The 25033-nt window shown below is 29.2% G+C and overlaps 3 protein-coding genes across 7 annotated transcripts; 2 read left to right on the top strand and 1 right to left on the bottom strand.

The window, feature by feature from the left end:
* The first annotated feature begins 5102 nt into the window (after positions 1-5102).
* LOC108821703 (floral homeotic protein AGAMOUS) lies at positions 5103-10972 on the top strand. Of its 5 annotated transcripts, none has more exons than XM_018594696.1 (9): positions 5103-5256; positions 5771-6008; positions 9609-9690; positions 9788-9849; positions 9966-10065; positions 10179-10220; positions 10308-10349; positions 10473-10681; positions 10773-10972. In XM_018594696.1, the coding sequence occupies exons 1-9, from the start codon at positions 5118-5120 to the stop codon at positions 10774-10776; spliced, it is 918 nt and encodes a 305-aa protein (XP_018450198.1). In that variant the 5' UTR covers positions 5103-5117; the 3' UTR covers positions 10777-10972. The 5 variants fall into 5 exon arrangements, with proteins under 5 accessions (XP_018450198.1, XP_018450194.1, XP_018450196.1 ...); XM_018594692.2 differs by having other exon boundaries at positions 10299-10349; XM_018594694.1 differs by having other exon boundaries at positions 5768-6008.
* Positions 10973-18209: 7237 nt separating this feature from the next.
* Positions 18210-18890, top strand: LOC108821322 (protein S40-3-like). Its single transcript, XM_018594364.2, has one exon. It carries the CDS (start codon positions 18325-18327, stop codon positions 18655-18657), a length of 333 nt encoding a protein of 110 aa, XP_018449866.1. The 5' UTR covers positions 18210-18324; the 3' UTR covers positions 18658-18890.
* A 2240-nt stretch (positions 18891-21130) lies between these two features.
* Positions 21131-23073, bottom strand: LOC108818666 (26S proteasome non-ATPase regulatory subunit 13 homolog B). The gene is made up of 6 exons (XM_018591584.2): positions 22837-23073; positions 22142-22588; positions 21986-22066; positions 21706-21902; positions 21519-21618; positions 21131-21402 (listed from the first exon to the last, which is right to left on the bottom strand). The coding sequence occupies exons 1-6, from the start codon at positions 22984-22986 to the stop codon at positions 21217-21219; spliced, it is 1161 nt and encodes a 386-aa protein (XP_018447086.1). The 5' UTR covers positions 22987-23073; the 3' UTR covers positions 21131-21216.
* Positions 23074-25033: the final 1960 nt, after the last annotated feature.

The raw sequence follows: 25033 nt of genomic DNA, 5'->3' as shown, positions 1-25033 counted from the left end.
ATTATTTTAATATATATATATATATATTTAAAATTAAATATATTGAAAGATATTATGATTAAAATAGTTCCAAGATTTTATATATTATTAATTTTAATAAAATATATTTAATAAATTTTTTAAAATGGTCCAAATTAAAAATCACATAAAATAATCATGACTTTTATTTTAATATATAAGATAAATGAAATATTATTCGTCATTTCTAAAGATCGGGTAAATGAGGAACAACAGCTGAACCTTCAACAGAAAAATGTCATCATTTCTCAAAATATGAAGATTTGACCAAATTTTATGCACGATGGTTTAAAGGAATCCTGCTCAGAGCAGGCCGTGTAATTTTCAGGCCACCAAGCAATTTTTTTTTATTTTTTTATTATTAATTATTTACATCAAAAATACAAAACACTTTTTTGGAACACACTTAAACAGCTTATGAGCATTTAAATGGTTTAAAATCGTTTAGTTATAGACTTTTAATCGTAAAAAAAAATTGTCCCTAAGACCATATCTAATGTAGTGTTCAAAAAAAAAAAAGACTATATCTAATGTATTTTTTTTTTTCTAAAAAAAATTCTAATGTATTCATTTTTATTTTTATTTTAAATACTTAAATTTAATTTCTTATAATTTTGTACTCACATTTTTATTAATAAAACATATAAACGAGTATACTATTATACCACTTATAGTATTATATCATTTATAAAGTTTTCATAAAAAATTCTGATGTTATTTTCTATCATTTATTCTGAACTAACATACAATTCTATCATCTTTTATAAAGAACCATAATTAATATAATATAACTTACTTGTTACAATCATAGGTATAAATTTTAAATCTAAATAATTTTTTAATATAAAATATAACTTTATAGTATAGAAATAAGGGGTTATTTGTGAAATTAGATTTTTAGTAAGGATGTAGAGAGAGAGATAGAAGAAAAAAATAAAGATAAAGAGTGTGATTTTGGTTAGTTTGTTAATTTTTTTTCTTGTATATTGGGCCTAGAAATAACATCTCTGTAGAAAACTTGAGTAATTTTTATTGTTAACTAAGAAAAGAAGTGAGTTAGAGAACAAAAAATAATGAGATTGAAGATGCTATAATACTAAGATTTTTTCTTAGGTTCATTCTCTAAGGTGAACACGTATATTCACTAACCAATAAATTTTTGTTATTTTATATTCATTATTTTTTTAAATGAAACAAAATATTTGCCGAGTTATATATGTTTTTAAATAAAAAGATAAAATAAATAAATAAAAATTGTAGTAGTGCCAAAAAAATATTTAAAAAAATATTTTTAACACCGTCATTAAAACATTAAACCTAAATCCAAAAAAGTAAACCCTAAACACTAAACCCTTAGATAAATTCTATAAATCCTAACGTCTAAACCCTTTGGTATATTTTAAATCATTGGATAAATTATAAACCCTAAATCATAAACATTAAACATTAAATCTTAAAAAACACTAAATTCTTGATCTTAAACCCTAAACCTGTAATTTTTAATATTTTTAATGGCATCAACAAAAACTAAATCATAAATATTAAATCTTAAACACTATACTCTAAATTATTGGGTAAACCATAAACCCAGGGTTTAGGATTTATCCAAGTGTTTTGGATTAAGGTTTTAGTATTTAAGAGTTTAGAATTTATCTAAGAATTTATGGTTTACTTAAGTTTTTTAAGGTTAAGTGTTTAAGATTTGAGATTTAGTGTTTTGGATTGAGGGTTTAATATTGTATTGATGCATTAAAGTATTTTTATTTTAAAAAAATTGGTAACTACTTCTATTTTTTAATTTATTTTTATCTTTTTATTTTATAAACATAATTTAACTTGATAAATATTTGTTGATAAAAAAAGTTTGATAAATATTTTGTATTTTAAAAAAAGATATTAAATATGAAATAATAAAATTATATTGGTCGATGAATCTATAGCTGAACTCAAGAAAAACTCTAATAGTAATAAATCCTTCGCAACTCCTACGCATTTGCTTACATCAACCGACTCTAATCACACAAAGTAAAATATGTTCTGGAGGTCTAGACTGTTTGGACACGGTGACGGGTTACCCAATTTAAAACTTCGGTTTAAAACTTTCTTGTAATAAACGAACACTTAAATGATTCTTTTTTACTTTGTAACTAATTCGACGAGTCTGAAGTTAAGAAAACTCAGCGGTGACTATATTATGGCAGAAAGCAACCTTTGATTGTGGTCCACCGTTGAAGATATCGGAAGTGATTGGTTAGACTTTATTTAATGACTTTAGTTTTAATTTCTTTATACAATCAAATAAATTGTCAATTATACTTTATATAGTTTTTAAAACCAAAACAACAAAATAAAATTGTAGGAATCTTATTTTCTAAAGCAAAAAAATACTGTTGTAGGAATATTTTTCATTTTCTTTTTTCATTTAATTATTACATTTATGATAGATACATCTATATCAAAAAATTCAACAGACTAAATTCTAGAATAAATTTTCTACAACTACAATCTAACCACCAGTCTCCATTATGGTTTTAAACTCACTCCAACCATGAAAGTTTGACCCAAAGCAATTGAGTTGTTAACTTCCATACATAGCCTAAAAAAACTATCTACTGTATATGCAGCGGCGGTCCCAGCTCTAAATTTATGTGAGGTCAATATCTGTTTAAGTAAAAAGGAGAAGGCAAGAGGGAATCAAAACCCGTATAAGCACAAATCAAAATTACTATTCAATTTTTGTGGTGCACTTGACATCACTCCCTCTTTAGTGGGTCCATCCCTGTGTATATGTATACAGTGTAAACGAAATCTAATTATTTACTAATTGTGTAATTATAAAAATACCTACACTAATCGATTATTTTTACATGCTAGAGAAATATAGATATGTAGTATTTAACTAAATTATTTAGTACTAACTACTAAGTCTACTTTAACTCTTACAAATAAAATAAGTTAGAGAACGTTATCCTATTTAAGTCGGAATAACTATCCTAATTACGAGATAACTAAAGAAACTAGAAGAAAAATTAAAGTATCTTACAAGTGGGTATATATAAGCATTTATTCTCACATAAATATGAATATGCAATGTGTACATAGTTTTCTTATATCTCTATCACGTTACCCTAAATGGGTTGATAAAGATGGAGGTCAAAACTACACATCACATGCTATTCTCCCTCTTCATTTCGCATAACCTTACTCCATTGATACATTGCACACCTCAATTATTCAATGTAATTTATGAAAAAAATTTAGAAAATTTTCACATTCCCCCCCCCCTCCCCATATACACAACAATTCTCTTCTTTTATTTCAATTTTTATACCGAGAGATCCATATTTATAATCCACATTAGTTTTTTTTGACTAACATAATCCACATTAGTTTTGGAGACTAAATATGAAAATTTATATTCATGTCATACAAAACATTAATGGTCAAGCTATATTATGGGAAAAAAAAATTAATGTCTACAGATTCTGGATCTCAGAATCGTACATTTTCCAGGCGTAGCTGAAACCATTATAAATTCTTTTTTTAAGAGAGCAAACTCTTCCCAACGGAAATATTTCCGTTTAAATCAACAGGACAATGAGATGTCAACAGAAAATTAACTTACAATTTAAGAGCAAAAATGTCAAAAAGAAAATGTAAAGAGAGAGAGAGATATGAAAGATACCCTTCTAACTCAGTCAGAAGCATTACACTTAAAATAACTTTCCAAATTAAGCCATACGTCTTGTCCAGCCCCCATTAAAATACGGTTCATCACCATGTTTCCCTTTTAAACCCTAGATACTTATCTAAATAATATATCTTATTCATATATAATGTCAATATCACAACAGGTAAACATCATAAACTCCCAATCTCAGTAACGCATAAGAGGTACATTATTTTCCTTCACAATCTGATTTTCTCTTTCTTTTTTTCTCAAGCTTTTGATTCCAGAAAAGGCCATAAACATACTGGTACTCACTAATGTTCAGTTTAGCCAAATATATAGATGATTATTGAATTCTTCATATATTTGCTATTATTTATACAGAATCAGTTCGTATATATGAAAATAAGCTTAATAACATTTAGTTACAATTTGTTAAAAAGAACACTTAGTTACAATTTTTATTTTATCTACATTCGAAGTTGTTTAGAAAAGTTATATTTAGCTTCTGGTTACTATTAAAAATACATTAAAACCTATTCTTGCAAAATGATAATAAGTATCTCAAATAAGGACAATTTTGTTCGAAAACATAAATATATATGTGTATATATATATACAACTCCTTATATAATGATATAGAAATTTATACTGTGTTTAGTGAAACAAAAATTTCCTGCAAAATGTCAATAAAACCCTAGGCACCAATATCTTCTTAAAAGGTAAAAGGAAGAGAGATGATAAATTTTCCTTTTTTAAAAGATCAAAATTCAGTAAAAAACGAAGAAAGAAAACCAATATTTGTTGTACAAGAAAATACAGTGTACTCAGATTTACCAAAGGTTAGTGCCTCAAAAACTCACATGAAAGGGAAAGACAAGTAATGGTAAGCAGAGTCTGCATCTCATGAGTGATTGCCTAACACGGACCTTCTTTTCATTTAGACCTTTGTGAAAACACAAAAACTATCCACCAATAAAACCATCTTTTTCCTCCATTTCACTTCCTTTTTAGTTGTTTCTCAATTTGCAAAAATAAGTATTATTTCTATGAAAAAATTAGACTTATAGTGGGTGTTATTTATGGTGATTAACCCTCTATTTAGTAATTATATTTTCATGTGATTTCAAGAGCTGCTATAGACTACTCATGCTTTGATTTGAAGTGAGCCTTTAGATTGCTCTCTGTAAATCCTTTTTTAATCTTAACATATCCAAAATTTCTGAAAATGAGTACCATTTCAAATTAACATGACTCACAAAAATATCAACCAAGTACACATATTAAGTCAGAAATCTCGCAAAGCATGCTTTAGTGAGTAAAAACAGCATTCAACATAGCTGAGAAGATAGTATATGGATGTAAAAGCTGGAACATTGGTGTCAAAATTAGAGAACATTAAAAGAAAAAAAAACATTTTTCCTTATAAATGTATATACCCATCTCTTCACGAGCACAACCATACCTTCCACTTTCTGCAACTTCTCCAAATCTCATACTAACCACAAAATCATTTCCCAAGAAAAATAACCCTTTCCTCTTTGTTCATCTCCCCATCTCCCCAACAGGTCAGTCTATTCCCCAATCCTTTCAAACATTATCTTCTTCATAATATTACTTTGCTTCACTTCTTTTGGTCCTTATACCGAATCTATGTTCTTTAGTTTCCTTTTTTCTGTTCTAATTGATTCTTTTTGTGTTGTTTATATAGAAACAAGATTCAGTATTCCCGATCTTCTTTGCTCATCAAAATTGTCTTTTCAGTCTAGATTTAACTGTTTTTCTTTTCAAGTTCCCAAAGATTTGGTCTTAATTACTTAGTTTTCTTCTTTTTGTAAAAAAATAAATCATTTCATCTCACAAAAAAATCACCAATTAAAACAAAACCCTATGATTAACTCTTGCTTGAAGATTGAGATAAAAATCGATTATTTCCTTTCTTTAGTTGCGTGTCGGCAAGAGATTAAAATGAACAGAAAACATAATAAATCTGGAGCCGTTTTCAAGTACCTTGGTTGATGGTTTTCTTGGATTCTTGTTTTTTGGATTAATCAATTTTCCCATGTTTTGCCTATGTAGCAGCAAACATGTCCTACCAAATGGAGCTAGGAGGAGATTCCTCTCCACAGAGGAAAACTGCAGGGAGAGGAAAGATCGAAATAAAACGGATCGAAAACACAACGAACCGTCAAGTCACTTTCTGCAAACGTAGAAATGGTTTGCTCAAGAAAGCTTACGAACTCTCTGTTCTTTGTGATGCTGAAGTCGCACTCATCGTCTTCTCTAGCCGTGGCCGTCTCTATGAGTACTCAAACAACAGGTTTCTTCTTATGCCATACTCTTAGGTTTCAATAGAGTCCTTTACTCTTAAATCTTGATTTAGGGTTATGTTTAAGCTCGATTCTTACTAGGATTTTCGATCTTCTTTGCTAGAATTTATTCGATACTTCTTCTATGGTTTAATTCCTCTTGTGGGTAGGATTGTTTTCACTTTTTTCTTGATATTCCATATATATATATATATATATATATATACACACATGAGCGCACTAAACATTTGTGAGAATCTTTGTTAGTATATATGTTTGTGTTAATTGGTTTAGGATTTTATTCTTAAGTTTTGTACTTATTTTCTAGATCTGACTTCTTCTTTTTTGTCTCTTTTCCCTTTAGACTAGATATAATTTTTTTTAGTAGAAAATTGTTATTGATAAAGTAATGAAAATGGTACAAATATATAAATATCTGAGTGAGAGTTAGATAATAAATGAAAAGAATATAAGAAACAATCAGTGTTTTCTATGTGGAGTATTCACTTTGTTGGGGTTTCTTTCTTCACCCATTTCTGTTATATATAATATAATAATGTAAAAATCTTATAACTTTCTATTTTCCCTACTAACAAGTACTTCAAAATTTAGATATATTTATAGATCTGGTGTTGTAATAGGTAAAATTTTGATTTTTATGATTATAAAAGTAAGTTTTGTGAAACAAATTGGGATCGTAAGGACTATGAGGTCATATCTTCTGTTTTTGTGATGATCCACATCCTCCATTGTTGTTAATTTCTGTCTCTCTTTTGCTTCTTTTCTTTCTCTTACTTTCCTTTCTTATCTTTGCCTCTTTCTCTCTCATGAATTATCATACCTTATATTTGATGCAACCACATGTTGATTGTAAGTGAGAGTAAAACGATGTGAAAATAGACTTTTGAACGTTTATTAAACCTATGAGTGATAGAAAGTACAAGTAGGACAATATGTTTATAAGGTTTCTTGTGAATGTTTAAGTTTTATTTGTTTTGTAGATATGGAAAAACTTCAAATATCTGTGAGTTTTGGGATTAGTTAGAAGTGGTTATAGCCAAGGAACGAAAATTTTCAACTCCAAGCCAGAAAAGACTTCTAAAATAATTATTTTGAAATTCAATGGAGTTTCAAGATTCCAAATAGTCAACTATATACAAGGATGTAGTTAAGAAAAATAAGCTTATGAGATCCTCTTTTTCCCTTAAAGTTACGTTTCAAAAATTATCAAGATAATCAAAAAAAAATCGAATTACATCACTCAAACTAGTAACCTCGAATTCTGCACGTAATTTCCTGTTTATATTAGAATCCACGTGATTTATGTTCTCTTCGTCCAAACAGTAAAAGTTTTGTTCTAATTGTTTACAGTTGTCAACCCATGTCCTGAAATATATAATGCTCATGTCCAAAGAAAGAAAAGCTAACAAAGACTTCGAATAAACCAACCAAAATTAATCTTCATCACCTAATTTTTTTTATATCCAGTGGGTACTAAATGTAATCAGAGCTAGTTTTATTTGCGGAGATTTTCTGAAGAGGTTGGTAATGAGCGCAAAATTAAGTTTGTTCTGGTAAGATTTGTTGTCTTTTTCACGTCATCAGACAGATATTCTTTATTTTGTTTATCACTTATACTCCCTCTGTTTCATAATAAATGTTACTCTGAACTCATTTTTTTGTTATACAAAGAATGTCACTTTACAATTCCAATGTAAATTATACTAACTTTCAGCTGAAAATAATTACAAACTGCATTGATTTTATAAATAATTTTATTTATTTAAAATATTATTGGTCAAAGAGGTATAATTAATTACAATTTTCTTAATCTGTGTGAAAAATGTCACAACGACACTCTTTAAGAAACGGAGGGAGTATTTATTAGGAGCAGTATAAAGTTTGGTTAGTTTCAGTTCTTGACTTCTGACAAGGTGTATGTCATAATAATTAATTGCAAACTACTTGTAAATTTAAAAAGTCTCTATTACTACTCCCGACCATTTAATATTAGATTTCACATTCGGTCAATACCCAATATAATTATTGCTTCCAAGAAAGCTAAAAAAAAATAATTCATATTATGTATGTATAGACAAAGAGACAAGTAACAGGATAATCTTAATTTAATTCACCACGAACTTAGAGGTCTACTCAACCAATACAGAAATAAGACTTATTCTTTGATTTATATTGGTTGGTGAATCTAAAGGGTGAATTATTGGAATTGCTTAAAATCTTTTGTGTAGATACATTAATTCTCTTTCTTTATTTTGGTTGTCTAGTGAGAGAAAATTAGGGCTTTTCTCATTTTCTCTCTCTCCTCCTAAAAAATAGTTAGATTTTTTGTTGTTTTTTCATAGAAAAAGTCTTTGCCCTGACTTCTGTGATTCCAGAATGGACGGCCATGATTCATCCCCCAAAAATTCACACATCATGGTCTATGATATGTCATCGTACTTAATGTGTCTTTCACCAAAAAATAGTACTTCAACGTAAATGTATGTATACGGTATAAATTATATAAATCTAACAGTCGATAAATTAATAAGCGTGATAAATCAATAAATTTATTCCATTCCAAACCAGGCGAAATCAAAATATAACAAAACTTGATAAAATAATAAGATTATATTTTTTTATAAAATCTTATGTAGATATATGATCCCATTAAAATCATTAATTTATAATATATATATATATATATATATATTATAAATACAAACAAAAATCTTATTTTTATTTTATATACACAACAAAATTCATCTCTGTTTTTGACATTTTAATATATTTATATTTTGATAACATTTAGTAAAATTATAACTAAAACAACATTTAAATTTTATGTACACCAAATAATATTATAAAATAACAGAAGATCTAATTTCCTAAAATTTAATAATTGTATATACTGTAAAATTTTTAAAAGAAAAGTTTTATAAATTAATAACTCTGTAAATTAATAAAATAGTATAGTCATAACATTATTGATTTATAGAATTTTATCTGTATATGTATATATATTAATGTACACAGAAAACTCAAAAAGAGAATAAAGATGGGTAAAATAGTAAACAAGCAATGTAATTGTATTCCAAATAAGGAAACTCTGGAACGTTGTGATGTTACTCGGAAATGTCATTTGGTTACATCACAGTTAAATTAATCCATTGGTTAACAATTCAAAACTTTCAGATGTCTACTGGAATGTTTAATGGGTTTTCGATGCGTGTCACATGGCAGTTGCAGCAGATCACTAGCTCGAAAATTTAAGGTTTCACCGTTTCAGAGAGTTCTTATTAGTTTTCTAAAACCATTCTTTATTTGTTACAACTTTAAGGAATATTTTATCAGCAGTTCAATTTTTTTTCATCTACTTTTCTTCTTCTTCACATCACATCATGTGTCACATTATGTGTCATCTGTTCTGACTCAAAAGAACCTATGTTTGCTTTTAAGGTTTCGTAATAAAATCACTTAACTGAGCAAGTGGGCGGCACTTTTGACCTTTACAATTACTTTTCTTATTTTGAAATGCTGATTTAAGTGTAAATTATATTAGTAATACTTCTAATCAAGTTAGTGATTTGTTATAAAAAAAAATGTTGCAGTGTCAAAGGGACAATTGAGAGGTACAAGAAGGCTATATCGGATAATTCTAACACTGGATCGGTGGCAGAAATTAATGCACAGGTAATTGTAACATTTTATACATATGATTTTAAGATTTTTTTTGCAAAAAAAGTGTATTAGTATGAAAATTTCCATACTTTCTACTTTTTCTTTCAAGTACTATCAACAAGAATCGGCCAAGTTGCGTCAAAAGATTATCAGCATACAAAACTCGAACAGGTTAATGTCATCTAAACGACTTGAAATATTATTATTTGTTATTAACTATTGATATATTAATACTTCGGGTGCGGATTAAAAAAAGAAATACTTTGGTTCCCTATAAAATTAAATAGGAAATTAATGGGTGAGACGATAGGGTCAATGTCTCCCAAGGAACTTAAAAATTTGGAAGGCAGATTAGACAAAAGTGTCAACCGAATACGATCCAAAAAGGTAATTGTACTAATAAATCCTGCAAACAAATTACTTCCTAGGAATTAATTTATATATATTAATATTGTTTACCTAAATTTATAAGTTATTCTTTTATTTGAATATTTTTACAGAATGAACTCTTATTCGCCGAAATTGACTACATGCAGAAGAAAGTAAGAAGATATGTTACATCTAATTTATTCCAACCGTTAATCTGTATTTATGATAATTTAGCTCATTTGTAATGAAAGTTTGAGCAGGAAGTTGATTTGCATAACGATAACCAGCTTCTTCGTGCAAAGGTAATTTGTACATTATACCTGTTTTGTGCTTTTTATATTGCCAAAATTTGTTTCAACAAATAATATCATCAAAAAAATTATTAAAAAAAGATGAAGATTTTAAATGATATATGTGGTATATAGATAGCTGAAAATGAGAGGAACAATCCAAGTATCCTGCCAAGTATGAATCTGATGCCAGGAGGATCTAACTACGAGCAGATTATGCGACCACCTCAAACGCACTCTCAGCCGTTTGATTCACGGAACTATTTCCAAGTCGCGGCATTGCAACCTAACAATCAACATTACTCATCCGCTGGTCGCCAAGACCAAACAGCTCTTCAGTTAGTGTAAGAAAACATATAGCTAGTAATTCGATCAAATCTTTCTACTGTTAATATTTTGCTGAAGCATCATTTTTTTATTTCATGTATTTTGCAGGTAATATTGGTTGTAGCATGAAGGGATGATGAGTGAATAAGAACCAGGTGTGGTCAAGGAATAAGGAAGATGAAGCTAATCTAATGTTATATAAAAAGTGTGCCAAATTTATATTTTTTTCCACAATATTTGTGTCGATGATTTCTATACTTATGTTAATGAGAAAATAATATGCTTAAAGACGTCATTTATGTGCTTAATTTGTTTAAAAGACAACTATGTTTATAAGTGCATTATATTTATTAGTTCACTTGTACTGCCATATTTAATGCCGTATTGATGCTTCTTGTGATTTTCACATTAAGAAAAACTCCAAATGAAAATGATTATATTAATCACCTGAGTTAAGAGTGAACAAATAAACTGAATCTAAAAATTTAAATCAAACCAAACCGGATAAAAATAAATCTGAACCGAATTCGATATAAATACCAAATAACTATTATTTTACGGTATCTCAGGTTATGATTTTATCCAAACCAAACCCAAATGAATATCCGAAAAACAAAAAAAAAGTTAAACAAGTGTTTGTGAACCAAATCCAATAAATATATGAGGGTTTTCCCTGTCTTCGACAGCTCCAGTTGTAACAATCTTCCATTGGCACCAATCCCCGAGCTGGTGCCTTCTCTTGATGGTGGAGTCCAGACTGGGTTTGGTAAAGTGGGGAACCTTGGCTAGTTCACGAGAGTAAAACGGGAAACCTTGGCCCAGCAGCGGCCCTGAGCACAAGCGAAGAAACTCAGGCTTCCGGCCCTCTTTCATATATCAAACATTTCGGCCGCCAAATTTTGTAAACCAACAAATAGTCTAGTGGTAATGTAGCTACATTTTCTAGAAGGTAATGGGTCCGATTTGCTATCTTAATTTCTTTTAATATACATTTTTAGAGAAAATAAGTTATTAATAGGCCCTAATTATTTATAGTTGCTTCTGGTCTTATTATTCTCCGATCCCGCACTGCCTTGGCCAGTTCAGCTAGAGTCAAGCAAGGGACCTTCCTGTTGAACAGGAAATGGCTGATGTCACAGTTGCTGGGAGGCTTTGATTATTAACCAGTTTGGCTTGAATATATCCTCTATTTACGCTGCAGGTGCTTTGGCTGCTACCTTGGGAATAGGTCCTAAATGCCTTTTTATTTCATTTTTCTTTTGTTATGGAGGATTTTCATCCAAACACGTATTAGGGATGGCTTATCCAATGAAAAATCTCAATTTTTTTTCCTTTTCAAGATTTGCATCCAAATGTTGCTCATTCTATAATGTTGCAACATCTATATACTAAGTTGTTCGTTTTCTGATTTTATAAATAATAGCATTTGAATATTTATTTATACTATTATTTGAGAAGTAGTTTTGATTATTTATCATTTTCTATGATTTTAAGATAAATATTGATCTTTAATATTATTATTAATTAAAATTATTTTAATATATATTTTCGATACTATTATTTAATAAATAATTTTGCTTATTTGTCATCTTCTTCATGATTTTAGGATAACATATTGTCCAATTAATTATTATTAAAAGATGACAAATTAACAAAATCACTTTTAAAATAATATTTTACAATCTTTTGTCTAGGACTTAGAAAAATAAACTTACTATCAAATCATTATTTCAAGTTAGTATTAACTATTTTTAAAAGTTGCCATTTTCAAATTTTCTTTTCAATATTAATAATATGTTACAAATTTCTTTGTTAATGTCATAATTAGGTTTATCTTATATTTAGTTAATAATTTTAATGGCTAATATTATAGCCATGTTTTCTGATTCTTATTAAAAATTTAATCCAAATTCAGATTATTTCAACATTAATATCACAATTAGGTTTCTCTTATATTTAGTTTATGATTTGAATGTTAATATTATAGTTAGGTTCTCTGATTTATATCAGAAACATTGATCTAAATACACATTATTTGAATATTAAAGTTAAAGCATCATTGAAATATATGTCGTAGACTATAAATTGAATACATATGCTAAGTATTATATATATTTGAATATAAATAATCATATTCCAAATAAATTAATTTGTATTTATGCATGACAAAGATCAACTTTTAAGCCAAAAAAATATTCAAAATAATACATTTAAACAAAAATAGTAGATAATATATAAACGACAAGATTAAAATTAATTTAAAATATTAAAAGTATGAAAGCATGAAAAGTAGAGAAACTATATTAAATAACATAATACTAAACTAAAATTAATATAAGTATAATCTTAGAAAATGCAAAGGTAACATTTTTCAATTTTCCGCATGGTTTTAAAAATCTAAATTGTTGATAATATAGGATGTTTATTCACTTTTTTACTTCTGATGTTTTATGAGTTGTGACTAGAGTTCTTTTCAATCAAAAAGTATAATAAGTTTGTTTATTAAAATACAAGTTTTCTAATTTAAATATTACTATAAAAAGATTTTAAACCAAAATTAACATCCCAAAAAATAAAAATATGAAACAAAAACATATTTAATATATTGGTGCCAAATATGAATATTGAAGTTATATAATTTATATAATGAATTTAAAATATATCTAACTTAACAATTTGAAACTTCTATAAAAATAAATATTGAAACTAAATTATTTTAGGTATATGTATTAATCCGCAACTCCGCACAATCATCTAGTTAGTAGTTAAAAAGAATAAAAGATCATAGTTTTTATTCTTTACAATGAAATGATTATAATATTTAAATAAATATATCTAAAAATAATTTTTTATCTTTTAAGAAAATGCGTTTTTACGGATTTTGATGGAAAACTTAATTTTTCAATTTTGGCGAGAACATATATTTGCCGTTTTTGCAAAAGATACAGTTTTATGATTTTAGCTGGAAATATGACTCTTTGGTTTTGGGAAGAAAATTTTATTCTCTAATTTTGAAAGTAAAAGTGAATTTCCTATTTTGATGGAAAACGCGTTTCTCCGATTTCAGCAAAAAACAATTCTTTAATTTTAATGTGAAAAAAGATTTTCGGCATTGACGGAAAAACAATATTTCCTCATTTGGGGGAGGGGGGGAATTTTATGTTCTTGGCGGAAAACACGATGTTCTGGTTTCGCGGAAAAGGAATACAAGATTTCCCGATTTTGAAAAAACAAAATTTTCCCATTTTTGACGAGAATCACAGATTCTGGTTGTGGTGGAGAAACTTAATTTTCGGTTTTGGCGAAAAATCATAATTTTTTGTTTTTTTTTTGAGAAAATAAAATTTTCCTATTCTCGTGGAAAACAAGATTTTATGATTTTGGCGGGAAATAAGAATTTCTCTTTTGGCGATTTTTTTTTTGTTTAACGGAAAAACAAGATTCTCAGTTTTAACCAGAAACATTATTTTCAAATTTTATCGGGAAAAAATATTTGGACCAAATTGTCTTATAGACCAAATGGTAAAAACAGTTCTACAACCACCTAAAAAATCTACATGGACCAACGAGAGTAAAATAACAAATTTTCCATTAATGAAGAGATAATATGAACCATTAGATCATCTCATCTATGTTTTAATCTTGACCACACGATTTAATATATCTCTTTTTCTCTTTATTTAATTTCAACCACTCACAACCACACAATTTTCTTTATCTCATTCTCTTATTCGACTCAGTACAACTAGCATAACCCGTATAACTAAACATGTTAAAATTGTATAAATAAATGTTATGATTTACACATTAAATAAACAAACAAATATTCTAATTAGTATTTGATGAAAAAAAATTATCTATTTTATTTGAGGTTTTTTTTTTTGTTAAATTATTACATTACACTCTTAACTTTACATTATATACTTTATATTTTAAGCAAATAAAGCTAAAATGTAAAATTAACAAAATAGTTATTTAGTTTTTAGGTATATAGGGAAGGTTCCAAAATTCTGACCAATAATTGAGCACAAAAATACGAGAGACTGAACAAGACACACTTATATTCGAGAGTATCCAACATTTAAAATGGTCGAAAGGACCACGAAAAGTAGGAACCTTCCCTATATACCTAAAAACTAAATAACTATTTTGTTAATTTTACATTTTGGCTTAGTCATTGTCTTTAGCAGGAGACTATGCATCTATCAAATACCCCAATTCGTCCAATGTCCAGCTCACTCGACTCTTCAGCTTTCGAATCTTTGTCTATTTTTATTGTCAAAATTCAGTTTTAAGAAAGTACATTGTGGTAAAGTGGTAGTAGACGAACCTGAAATGCAAAAATATTTCGGGTTTGATTTTCGTACTATGTAAAACTAAGTCATCTGTTCACCTAACGTGAATATGGATCCATGTTTTATGACCCATTTGAATATACTTGAGGAGAAATCTATCTGCAGGCTTACAATTCCTATGGATTCAATCGGGTTTAAAAATTTTAGTTTCAAAGAAAAAATTACTTTTAAGATGTAGTTGGATATGCACAAAACTTGATTTCACCGAATTGTTCAGATATTTTATCATATATTAAATAATGGTGTGATCATTGATGTATTTACCGTTTCTGTTCTGAGGTAAACACGTAAAAACGTAATATGTCAATTTTATTAGCAGTATCGGTCTAACATGTTTAGATATCCTAAGAAATTTTTAACAACAATTACATATTTTCCTAATAATCATATATATATATATATATATATATATAATATCACATTAATTTTTAACTAATTCAACTGCATTAATAATTATTGAAGATATTAAAAATTAATTTTATAACAATATTTGTTAATATTATCACCATAATCAATTGTTAATATTATCACCAACATTTCACCATAATCAATCATAATTTACTAAAATAAATTGTCAATACAAAATTTCACATTTAAAAATAATATTTTATTTAAATTTTATATAATTTTATTATTTTTCTAATTTTATTTTATTTTATTAAATTTTATTTGTAAACATAATTATATTTATTCAATATAATAGTAGTATTTGTAAGAACATTAGTTTTGTTTATATAATTTTATTAATAAATATTTTACACAGATAACGAGAAACAACTAAACAAATTAAAAAATCATTAGTTGCATTAATTTCTAGGATATTGGATTTTGTCAATAACTAATAATTCTCAATAAATAATATTTATCTAAAAAAATTTGCATAATTATAAAAATTGATAAAAAAGTTTCAGAAATATGTCTCCTTAATTTAGACGTTCTAATCGGTGGTTTGGGTTATTTCTCCTCTAAACCAGCCATGTTTGATCATTAGAGTTCCGTAATACAAATGGATCATAAATTCTTGTCATCCTTTCACAAGGAACTGTCTTCTGACCGAAAAAATCGTTTTAATCATTACAAATTCAAAAACTGAAAAAACTATTATTTAAATATACCTTATGAATTACTATTCAATAGGTTTTGTTTAGTTTTCTTTAACACTAAATTCATTTGTTTGACACCTAAGATTATTTAATTTTAGTTTTACAGAATAAAAAATTATAACCATCCGCATCAAAATAAAGAGAGAAAAACTTTTATGCCCTAATTAAATTACTCAAATTTCGTTGTAGAGTATAAAATAATAAACTTAACCTTTTTGTTATATTTACTCTTCAAAGCATGTCTTGCTCCTATTAATTGTCCCTATGAATAATTATAAGACAACTTCACGGATAAAGTTCTTTGTCAAGAAAATATATTTAAAATCGCATTAACAACATATATGAAACTTCATCTTTCCTTAGAATCACTCAACCAAATTGTCAAATGAAAAGTTATAGAAATGAATAGTTAATTAATACATCAAGAAATTTACTGGATCTAGCACATAGTAATTCACTTCTGACGTTGTAACAGTAAGTTTTTTAATAACTTTTAACTTACTAAGTGTTTCTTTTGTAATATTTTTTTTGTCTGTTTCTTTTGTAATATATTTGAAAGATTATATTCATTCCGTAATTTACTTATTAGTTTGTATAGCACATAGGCTTCTATCGTAAACATTCACGTTGTTTCTTTAAGCATCAACGTCAATATGTAATAGAAACAAAAATTTAAGTTCCGATAAAATAAAACAGAAACCTTTTTAAGCCACCTAAATTCTTCTCCGAAAGCAACAAATCATAGGCCGCTAATTAACGCCGCCACGTAATCGCCAAGGAGAACGACCGCATTTCTGGATAGAACCAATACGTGGCACCGGCACGCATGAGAAAGAAGCCTGGTGACGTTAACTTTGGCTGACGTTAAGATAGCTCTTCTACACGTGCTGGCCCACGGGTGGGTCGTCGTTGTTTTGAGATTATACGGTTTCATAATGTTTTTTTTTGAAAAAATACGGTTTCATAATGTTGAGAGAGTAACCGCGTAGCAATAAAACGCATGGCGATTGCGTTCACTAACGTTACACCGACTCAGCTTCGCAATCGTTGACATTTTCATTGTAGCTTGTAAAAGTTAACAACTTGAAGATTAGTAGTACTCTTCTTTTGTTGGTTCAACTATTAGTATTCTTCTTGAAACCGAAATAAACCTAACTAATAGTTACAAATGAACTAATTAGTAGACATGCATGATATCTTAATATTTACGAAAATACATTATACATTGTAAATAAAAGTGTAAAATTTCACCAACAATGAAAATTCCACCCGTATTTGAGCTATAACTTTAGCAAAAAAAAATTTTTGTACTCCATTCATTTCGGTATAAGTAATATATTTATACTCTAAGTTTACTTAATGTATATCAAAAAAATTATATACCAGTTATTTCTGCACAAAGAAAATAGGTCATTTTAACAAGAGAAAATGATGAGAATAGTAAAAGTAATTGTTTACTCCCTCCGTTTCGATTTAATTGTAGTTCTGGAGCAAAATTTTCGTTTCAAAAATAAGTATTGTTTTAGGATTTCAATGCAAAATTTATTAACAAGATAATATGGTTAGGTGTATAAATAATTATGTTTTTATTTTGGAAATATACAAAATCATATGTTTTATTAATATGTGTGTATAAACTTAAAACGACAAGTAAAATGAAACGGAGTAAATATTATATATAAAAACCGTGCAAATATAGCGATGGGGAACTTAATAAATCAATTAGGATGTTGCTTTGCCTTTCAAAAAAGAATTATGGTGTTACTAATTTTTTTTGCTTACTAATTACGTACGAACACCGAAATATCTAACTGTATTATGGCGAAATGATGTGTAAGTCTATATACAGACTTGTGTAATTCACGATGATAAACTAATCACATCCTTAATGATTGATTAATTATTAAAATATCGAATCCCTTGACTTCACTCAAACACCTTCACGATGACCTCATCTGATGCAACACAAGATATTAACACTTATATTTACATATACACATATATTATACGTGTAAAACATGAGATTCTTTTTGATATCTCGGTCTATATATATATATATTTTTTTTTTTTTGAAACATCTCGGTCTATATAAGTTGCAACTTTTCTCATAGTTGTGTCTTCCCTTCCTACCTCACTCTTCAATAAAATCACATATATCCAAAGTAATCCCAAACTTTCTTTCTAAAGTATCTCTCTCTTTCAATGTCAGAGGAAGAACTTCAAGAATCAGATGTTATATTTTCCGATGATTATTTCATAAACAGCAACAAGAATAGCAACAACGAAAACAACAAAAGAAAGAAACCAGCGACGGTGAAAAAGTCATCTCCAGTAATAATTCCGCCGAGAACTACATTCCGGTGGGCGGAAGTTGAAGAGGAGGAGGATAAGAGTGAAATGACTCCGCCACATGTCATCATCGGAAAACGAAGAGTGGAGGCACAAATGGCGTTTTCGTTTTGTACCCTTAAAGGAAGGGACCTTAAACGTCACCGTATCTCGGTTCTTAGAATGACCGGGTTTTTGGAAGCTTAATTCATCTTAAAATACAGCCGAATTGGTGTGGTTAAGGTTTATAAATGAACCAGTGTATGACGATATTAATTTTTTTTCTTAATTATTGCTGAAAGAAAAGTTCAATATTGGGAATAATTTCCCATATTTTACCACTAAAGATATTAACAATAATATTTAATTATGTTAAGTTATTGTTTGGTTTCTTGAGAGATTGAAAAACCATAAGAATCAAATCTTATGTTATTGAGTTATATACGGGGTTTGCTTGTGAAGTAACTGGTTTCTTGGCTTGTAGATTTTGTATTTGGTCCACATTTGTAGGATTATGCAATTTTCTCGCTAACATGAGCCTTATAAGCTTTGTTTGCTATTGTGAACTCAGCTGGGGAATGAATTGATGATCTTGGAATTAGAAAGTATGGCTGTGCAAATATAATTTTCTATATTTAATTAACTAGGTATTTAGTCCGCAGTTGCGGACTAAATAGTTTTTTTTTTTATAAACAGATACACTATAAATTCAAAAACCTTAAAATAAAATAATTCTCATATTTTAAAATATTTAATAATTAAAAAATATTAAATTTTATATTAAATATTTTTTTATTTTAATAAAATATTTTTGTTATGTAAAATAAACTTAAAATATTCATATATACATAAATTATATTTATTTTTAAATATATATGATGTAAAATATTTTTAGATAATATAATATATAATCCTTTAGATAATGATGAATACCAAACAAATGATTTTTTTTTAATTTATAGGTAATTATATATTAACAAATATAACCTAATTATTTATTAATAATAATAAAGATTTTCAACGCTCTAAATGGAAACGTGAGAGCGAATAAATTATTTTGTAAATAATAGTATAAATAATTTTGAATTTTCTACCAATTTTTTCAAAAATTATCACAATAAGTGATAAGTGATTTTGATTGTCCTAAAAATTTATCTTAATAAAATTTATTTCTCAAATAATAGTATAGATAGATATCTTGTTTTATATCTCAATTTCTAACTTTTATAAATAAACAATTATTTTAAGATAACCACATAATATATAAGAATATCATATCTTAAAAATAATTATATTATTGATATAAATTCGTTTTTAACTATATAATACTTCATAAATAATAGTAAAGATATAGATAATTGTTCTATATCTTATTTTTTAACTTTTATAACAAAAATATTTTTTTTAAGATAACAACAGAATATATAAGATTTTTTTTTTTAAAATAATCTGATTAATATATTCTTTAGTTATATATACAAATTTATTAAGAGTACTATCGATATTAACCACTCTAACTTTTAACGTGAGAGTTTCGTTGTGAAAAATCAATTTGCAAATAATAGTATAGATATTTGAGAAATTTTTAACTCTACCACAAATTTAATACTACTTTTCAAATTTACCATTAGTGAATGACCTTTTACAAAATCCTATATTTGTGATATTAAACTAATTATTTAAAGTTTGTAGTGTATTTATAAATTCAACCCCAACCTCTTAATACTAAAATCCTAAACAATAATCACTAAAGCATAACTCAAATGTTAATACTTTTTTATTGTTGGTATTTTCAAAAAATATTATTTAACTTGTAGTTTCTAACAATTTTACTATATGTTAGTACATTTTTTATTGGTGGTATTTTAAAAAGAATAGTATCTAACTTGTGTAACAATTTCTGTATAACTATTAGGCCTCGGCATAAAAACCAAGAATCGAAGATCGAATCGGAACCGAACCGAAAAAGCCGAATCTGAAACCGAACCAAAGTTCAAAATAACCAAATGGTTCCTATATTTCTATAACCGAAAAAACAAAACCAAACCGGTACCGTACCGAGAATCGAATGGTTACCCAAAAATCCGAAATACAATTTGTATACCTAAAATATTAGTTATATTTAGTACTAAAAATACCAAATGTTCTAAACATTATACACCAATTTATCCCAAAATATATAGAAAAACTCTGATTTTTTTTTGTTATTTTAAGTTATCCAACTTATTCTAAAAACTAAATTCCCAAAAAAATTTATATGAATTACCTGATTTATATCTGAAAAGCTCTCAAAAATCTGTTTTAACCGTGAATCGTCCAAAATTAACCGAAAAACCGGAATTGAATTGGAACCAGAAATTTAACTAGTATTAGTCGGTTCTAATAATTGACCGAAACCGAAAAGAACTGAATCGGATCCGAACCGAATTTCATATATAACCGAATGGTTCCTATATTTCTAGAACCGAAAAAACCGAAAACTGAAAAAACCGAAACCGAACGCCCAGGCCTAATAACTATCATCTCACATCCTTGGATAGATTATACCCAAAAGCGTGTAGTGTAGTCAAATCCCATTCAGTTGTGTCATGTGAAATGGAAGAATCATTGGATAAAGGAGGATACATTCATGTGTTTGTTGAGAGCAAAGACTGTAACTCCTAAAAACTGGTATTCGAAAAAGGGAAAGAAGTTGCATTAAGAGTATCCAGCAAAATGATACACAATCTTGTAGCTCAAAAGGAAAACAAAGAAGAAACAAGAGTTTTAAACTGCAACAAGATCAGGTGTCTCAGCCTCAACGGACAACAAGGTCGTGTGAACCTTATCAACCCAGCTATCTAACTGATCCCTCAATGACTTGATCTGCGGTATCCCTAGCACCCTCGGTTGCGCCCATGACACATGCACCGTTCCATCCACCTGGTCTATTATCCCCTCTATCAAGTGCACCTGCATCATCAACCAGAGACAAAAAGTCACACCATAGATACTAGTTTATTCACAGCAACAGAATTTACCAGAAAAGGTTTATGTCTTGCCAATGGGACAGAGAGAGGAATACTCACAGATAAGCTCTTCATGAGAAGGTGCTCAACATCTTCGATTGAGAGCTTAGTACGCTCAGCAATGACACTCAACGGTATGGTCCTATCTTCAGCTGGTCGGCTGTTACAGATATGGTTTACAAACAGTTTAAGAACTCATTATTTTCCCTCTATCTGTAAGATGTTGCCTTAGAAAAGCAATAAATACCTGAAAATGATCTCAATAAGACAGAGAATGTTGATCTTCTCTAACAGCTTCTTCTCATTCTCAACCAATGCTGGTTGTGCGCTCAAGGCTGCATTGTGAACACGGCAGAGTTCTTGGTACTGAACCAAATCACCGTGGTTGAACGCCTGTAGAATGTGGTAAAGCCATTCCACATTTGTTCCAAGCAGACTCTTCAGCTGCCATAAGAGAAACACAAACATGGTCATCATCATAAACCAGTATGGTTACTCGTTAGCCACAATCAAAAGGCCAAACTTACAACTGGATGGGCTAACAGTTCCCCAAAGTTGTAAATATTCTCTCCTAGTAGAGCTGACAGCGACAGATCAAAAGCCAAGTCCTGCAAAAGAAACACAAGTATCAGTTCTCAGCACTCTGATTAGGACACGATCTTACAATAACTACAAGGATATACCAGCTTGAACGATTCAGAGAGCGACTCCACAGAAGTATACGCAAGATAAAGAAGAGCATTCTTGTAGAAATCAGAAAACTCCTGACGGAACTTATGGTACTGAGAAGACACCCAGTAGAAGTTGGCATACACCGACGGATCGATATCAGTCATACTATCGAGAGAGCTTTTCACATCGTCAAGTATCTTCTTGCACTCCTTCTGGTCACTTTGCTCAAGCTTGAACAAAGCTATCTGCGTTTCTACATAGCTAACCGGCTCACTGATGCGTGACTCCTTAGTAGCTCTAAGCTTCTCAATCACTCCCTGGAGATAACTAACCGCAGCTTCTTTCTCAGGGTACTGCCTCGAGACAACGACCGCGAAGTGGGCTAGCTTCAGGAGGTTGATCTTCGTCTCGAAGTCGGTTATGAAGTTGTTGTAAAGCTGTATCAAAGCATCTCCAGCCTGTGACATTATTACAAGAACCTCGTAAGACACTTAAAGATTCAAACTTTAAATCACAGAGTGGGATGATTCACCAATACAAAGCTTATTCAGTGAATCTGAGAAAAACCCAACTCATCAAAGTCACTGTCGGAACGAGAACACTTTAGATCTAATTAAAACCCAGGTCGAGATCTATGAACCCTAATTCCGGAAACTAGTAAAGGATGAGACTTTGAATAGATTGTGGGAGAGAGAGAGAGAGGGACCTGAAAGACGGAGAGAGAGATGAACTGCTCGAGCTTGAGGGTGAGCTGGTGCCACAGCTTCTTCTGGTACAGATCTGCGAGAGAATTGTACCACTCGGTGAGCTCGGGGTGAGAGTTTTTCTGAGATTCGAGGTATTGTAGAGCAGCCATGGGGGAGATTCTCGTTCCTTCGCAGAAGAGAGAGTCGAGATCTTGTATTGGGGTTTGTGGGAGTAGTGGAGATTTCCGGAAAAACCTTTTGCGTTTTAGTAAACTATATTTCTTGTGCAAAAAGACAAGTATCTGACGATTATTGTAATTACTATATATCAAAAGGACCGTTAATGTAAATTAAAATATTTGTGCTAATTTGCAATTTAGGGCTTACAAATTGTGAATATTGGTGGATGCTAACGCTCTGTGTACTACTATTATTACCAGAACAAATTTAAAGGAGTTTTGGGAGAATCATGTCTTTGAAGAAACACGGCTTGTCAAGATCATTCTCTTTACTATGTTGCAATGCAGAAATGACGGCATGTTCTTACCCTGCAAAACCACTTACCATTTTGGCACTTAAGTAGACATCATTGTTTTCTCGAGAAAGCTTGGTTATCAGAATTCTGGTGCGCCAACTCTATATATACTAAGCTCCTTGGTCCAGTCCAGTGCAGATTCCAAAGGACCTGCATGCACATTTGTTTGAGACCAGGATTAGATTACAACCAGGATTCCAATAACGCTTCGGGGATGTTGAATGGTGCCATCTAGCAAGAATATTATATCAACTAATGAGACGCAAGAAGTTTCCAAATAACAAGTTTAAAGCTAGTGTAGCTATTTTTTTTTTTTTTTAAAACTAGCTAGTGTAGCTATTTTTGGAAGTAAATCAGGATATCTTTATTCTGCTGTCATGCTTTCCTTCCCTTCTTATAGATAGCAACATGTAACGATCTGCAGAATAGATTTGGCAAGCACAAAAGAAATTGTAAGAGCATAAGTGATAGTAGAGTCAAGGTTAGAAAATTAGCTTGGCATATATTCACAACAAATCCTATCAAATGTCTTTATCCTGAGAAAATAGATTGGAACTGTTGTTAAACGCTCCTCTTACACAACTAGGGCTGGGCAAAAAATCCGAACCCGAAAAACCGAATCGAATCCGATCCGAAAAAGTAGCACCGAACCTGAACCCGAACCGAAATTGATTAAATATCCGAACGGGTTCAAAATTTCGGTATTTAAAGAACCGAAACCGAACCCGATCCGAACCGAAGTATTTTGGATACCCGAATATATCTGAAATCAATTTATATACTTAAATATATACATTATTTTTATATATAATGTATATTAAAAATATTAAAAATATATAAGATACCTTTAAGTTTTCCAAAATACTCGAAAATTATATGCAAATAGTCAAAAGTAAATGTTTCAAATAGCTAAAGTATAGTAAAAACACCAAAAATAGTTAAATATCTATTGATTTTTTATCCAAATATTAAAAAAAAAACAATTTATATGTTAAATTAAGGTATTTTGACATATATGTTATGAAAATTTATATGTAATATATTATCTTTCTTATAGATTTTGAAAATTTAAAGTATATAATGAATTTTGAAAATTTAAAAATATTTTAAATGGATTATCCGAACCCGAACCGAACCCGCAAAGATCCGAACCGAACTCGAACCGAAATTTAGAAATATCCGAATGGGGCTGAAATCTTTGATCCCGAAAACTCGAAACCCGAATGGACTGAACCGAAACCCGAATGGGTACCCGAACGCCCAGCCCTATACACAACCTTAAGATAGATAATAATCCCTTTTATCACTAAAAATGAAATTATGGTAACTAATCGAGTCAATTTTGGATTTTAATTAAGACAAATTTTATTAAATTTGAAACCATTTGTGTTTTAACAAAAGCGGGGATAGCTCAGTTTGGAGAGCGTCAGACCGAAGATGTGATGGTCGCGTGTTCGATGCTACACGCTCACCGCAAACAACCAAATGTTTTTGTTCCTTTCAGGCAGCCCATTGGATCTTTTCTATTTCAAATCTAAGCCCACGTCTATCTTTCTTCTAGATCAAATCTGAGCCCATTGTGTATGTGGAACTATAAAAATCAACACAGAGTGTGTTACACATGTTTTCTTTTCCTCCCGGTAGAAGACGGTAAATGGAGAACCGCTAGTTTGATTTCTGTT

The sequence above is a fragment of the Raphanus sativus genome, chromosome 8, assembly GCF_000801105.2.
Source record: "Raphanus sativus cultivar WK10039 chromosome 8, ASM80110v3, whole genome shotgun sequence".
Taxonomy (NCBI): Eukaryota; Viridiplantae; Streptophyta; class Magnoliopsida; order Brassicales; family Brassicaceae; genus Raphanus; species Raphanus sativus.
The sequence above is the reverse complement of the archived record's forward strand: the minus strand, read 5'-3'. Positions and strand labels throughout refer to the sequence as shown.

What these genes read in the sequence shown, in the direction of transcription:
- LOC108821703 (XM_018594690.2), top strand. Translation starts at nt 5,118, where the DNA reads ATGTATATACCCATCTCTTCACGAGCACAACCATACCTTCCACTTTCT. An exon ending in TGGCAGAAATTAATGCACAG is followed by an intron (nt 9,691 to 9,787) that starts GTAATTGTAACA and finishes TTTTCTTTCAAG; the next exon opens with TACTATCAACAAGAATCGGC. An exon ending in ACCAGCTTCTTCGTGCAAAG is followed by an intron (nt 10,350 to 10,472) that starts GTAATTTGTACA and finishes TGTGGTATATAG; the next exon opens with ATAGCTGAAAATGAGAGGAA.
- LOC108821322 (XM_018594364.2), top strand. Translation starts at nt 18,325, where the DNA reads ATGTCAGAGGAAGAACTTCAAGAATCAGATGTTATATTTTCCGATGAT.
- LOC108818666 (XM_018591584.2), bottom strand. Translation starts at nt 22,986, where the DNA reads ATGGCTGCTCTACAATACCTCGAATCTCAGAAAAACTCTCACCCCGAG. An exon ending in CTTATTGAGATCATTTTCAG is followed by an intron (nt 21,619 to 21,705) that starts GTATTTATTGCT and finishes TATCTGTAACAG; the next exon opens with CCGACCAGCTGAAGATAGGA. An exon ending in TTCTCATGAAGAGCTTATCT is followed by an intron (nt 21,403 to 21,518) that starts GTGAGTATTCCT and finishes TTGATGATGCAG; the next exon opens with GTGCACTTGATAGAGGGGAT.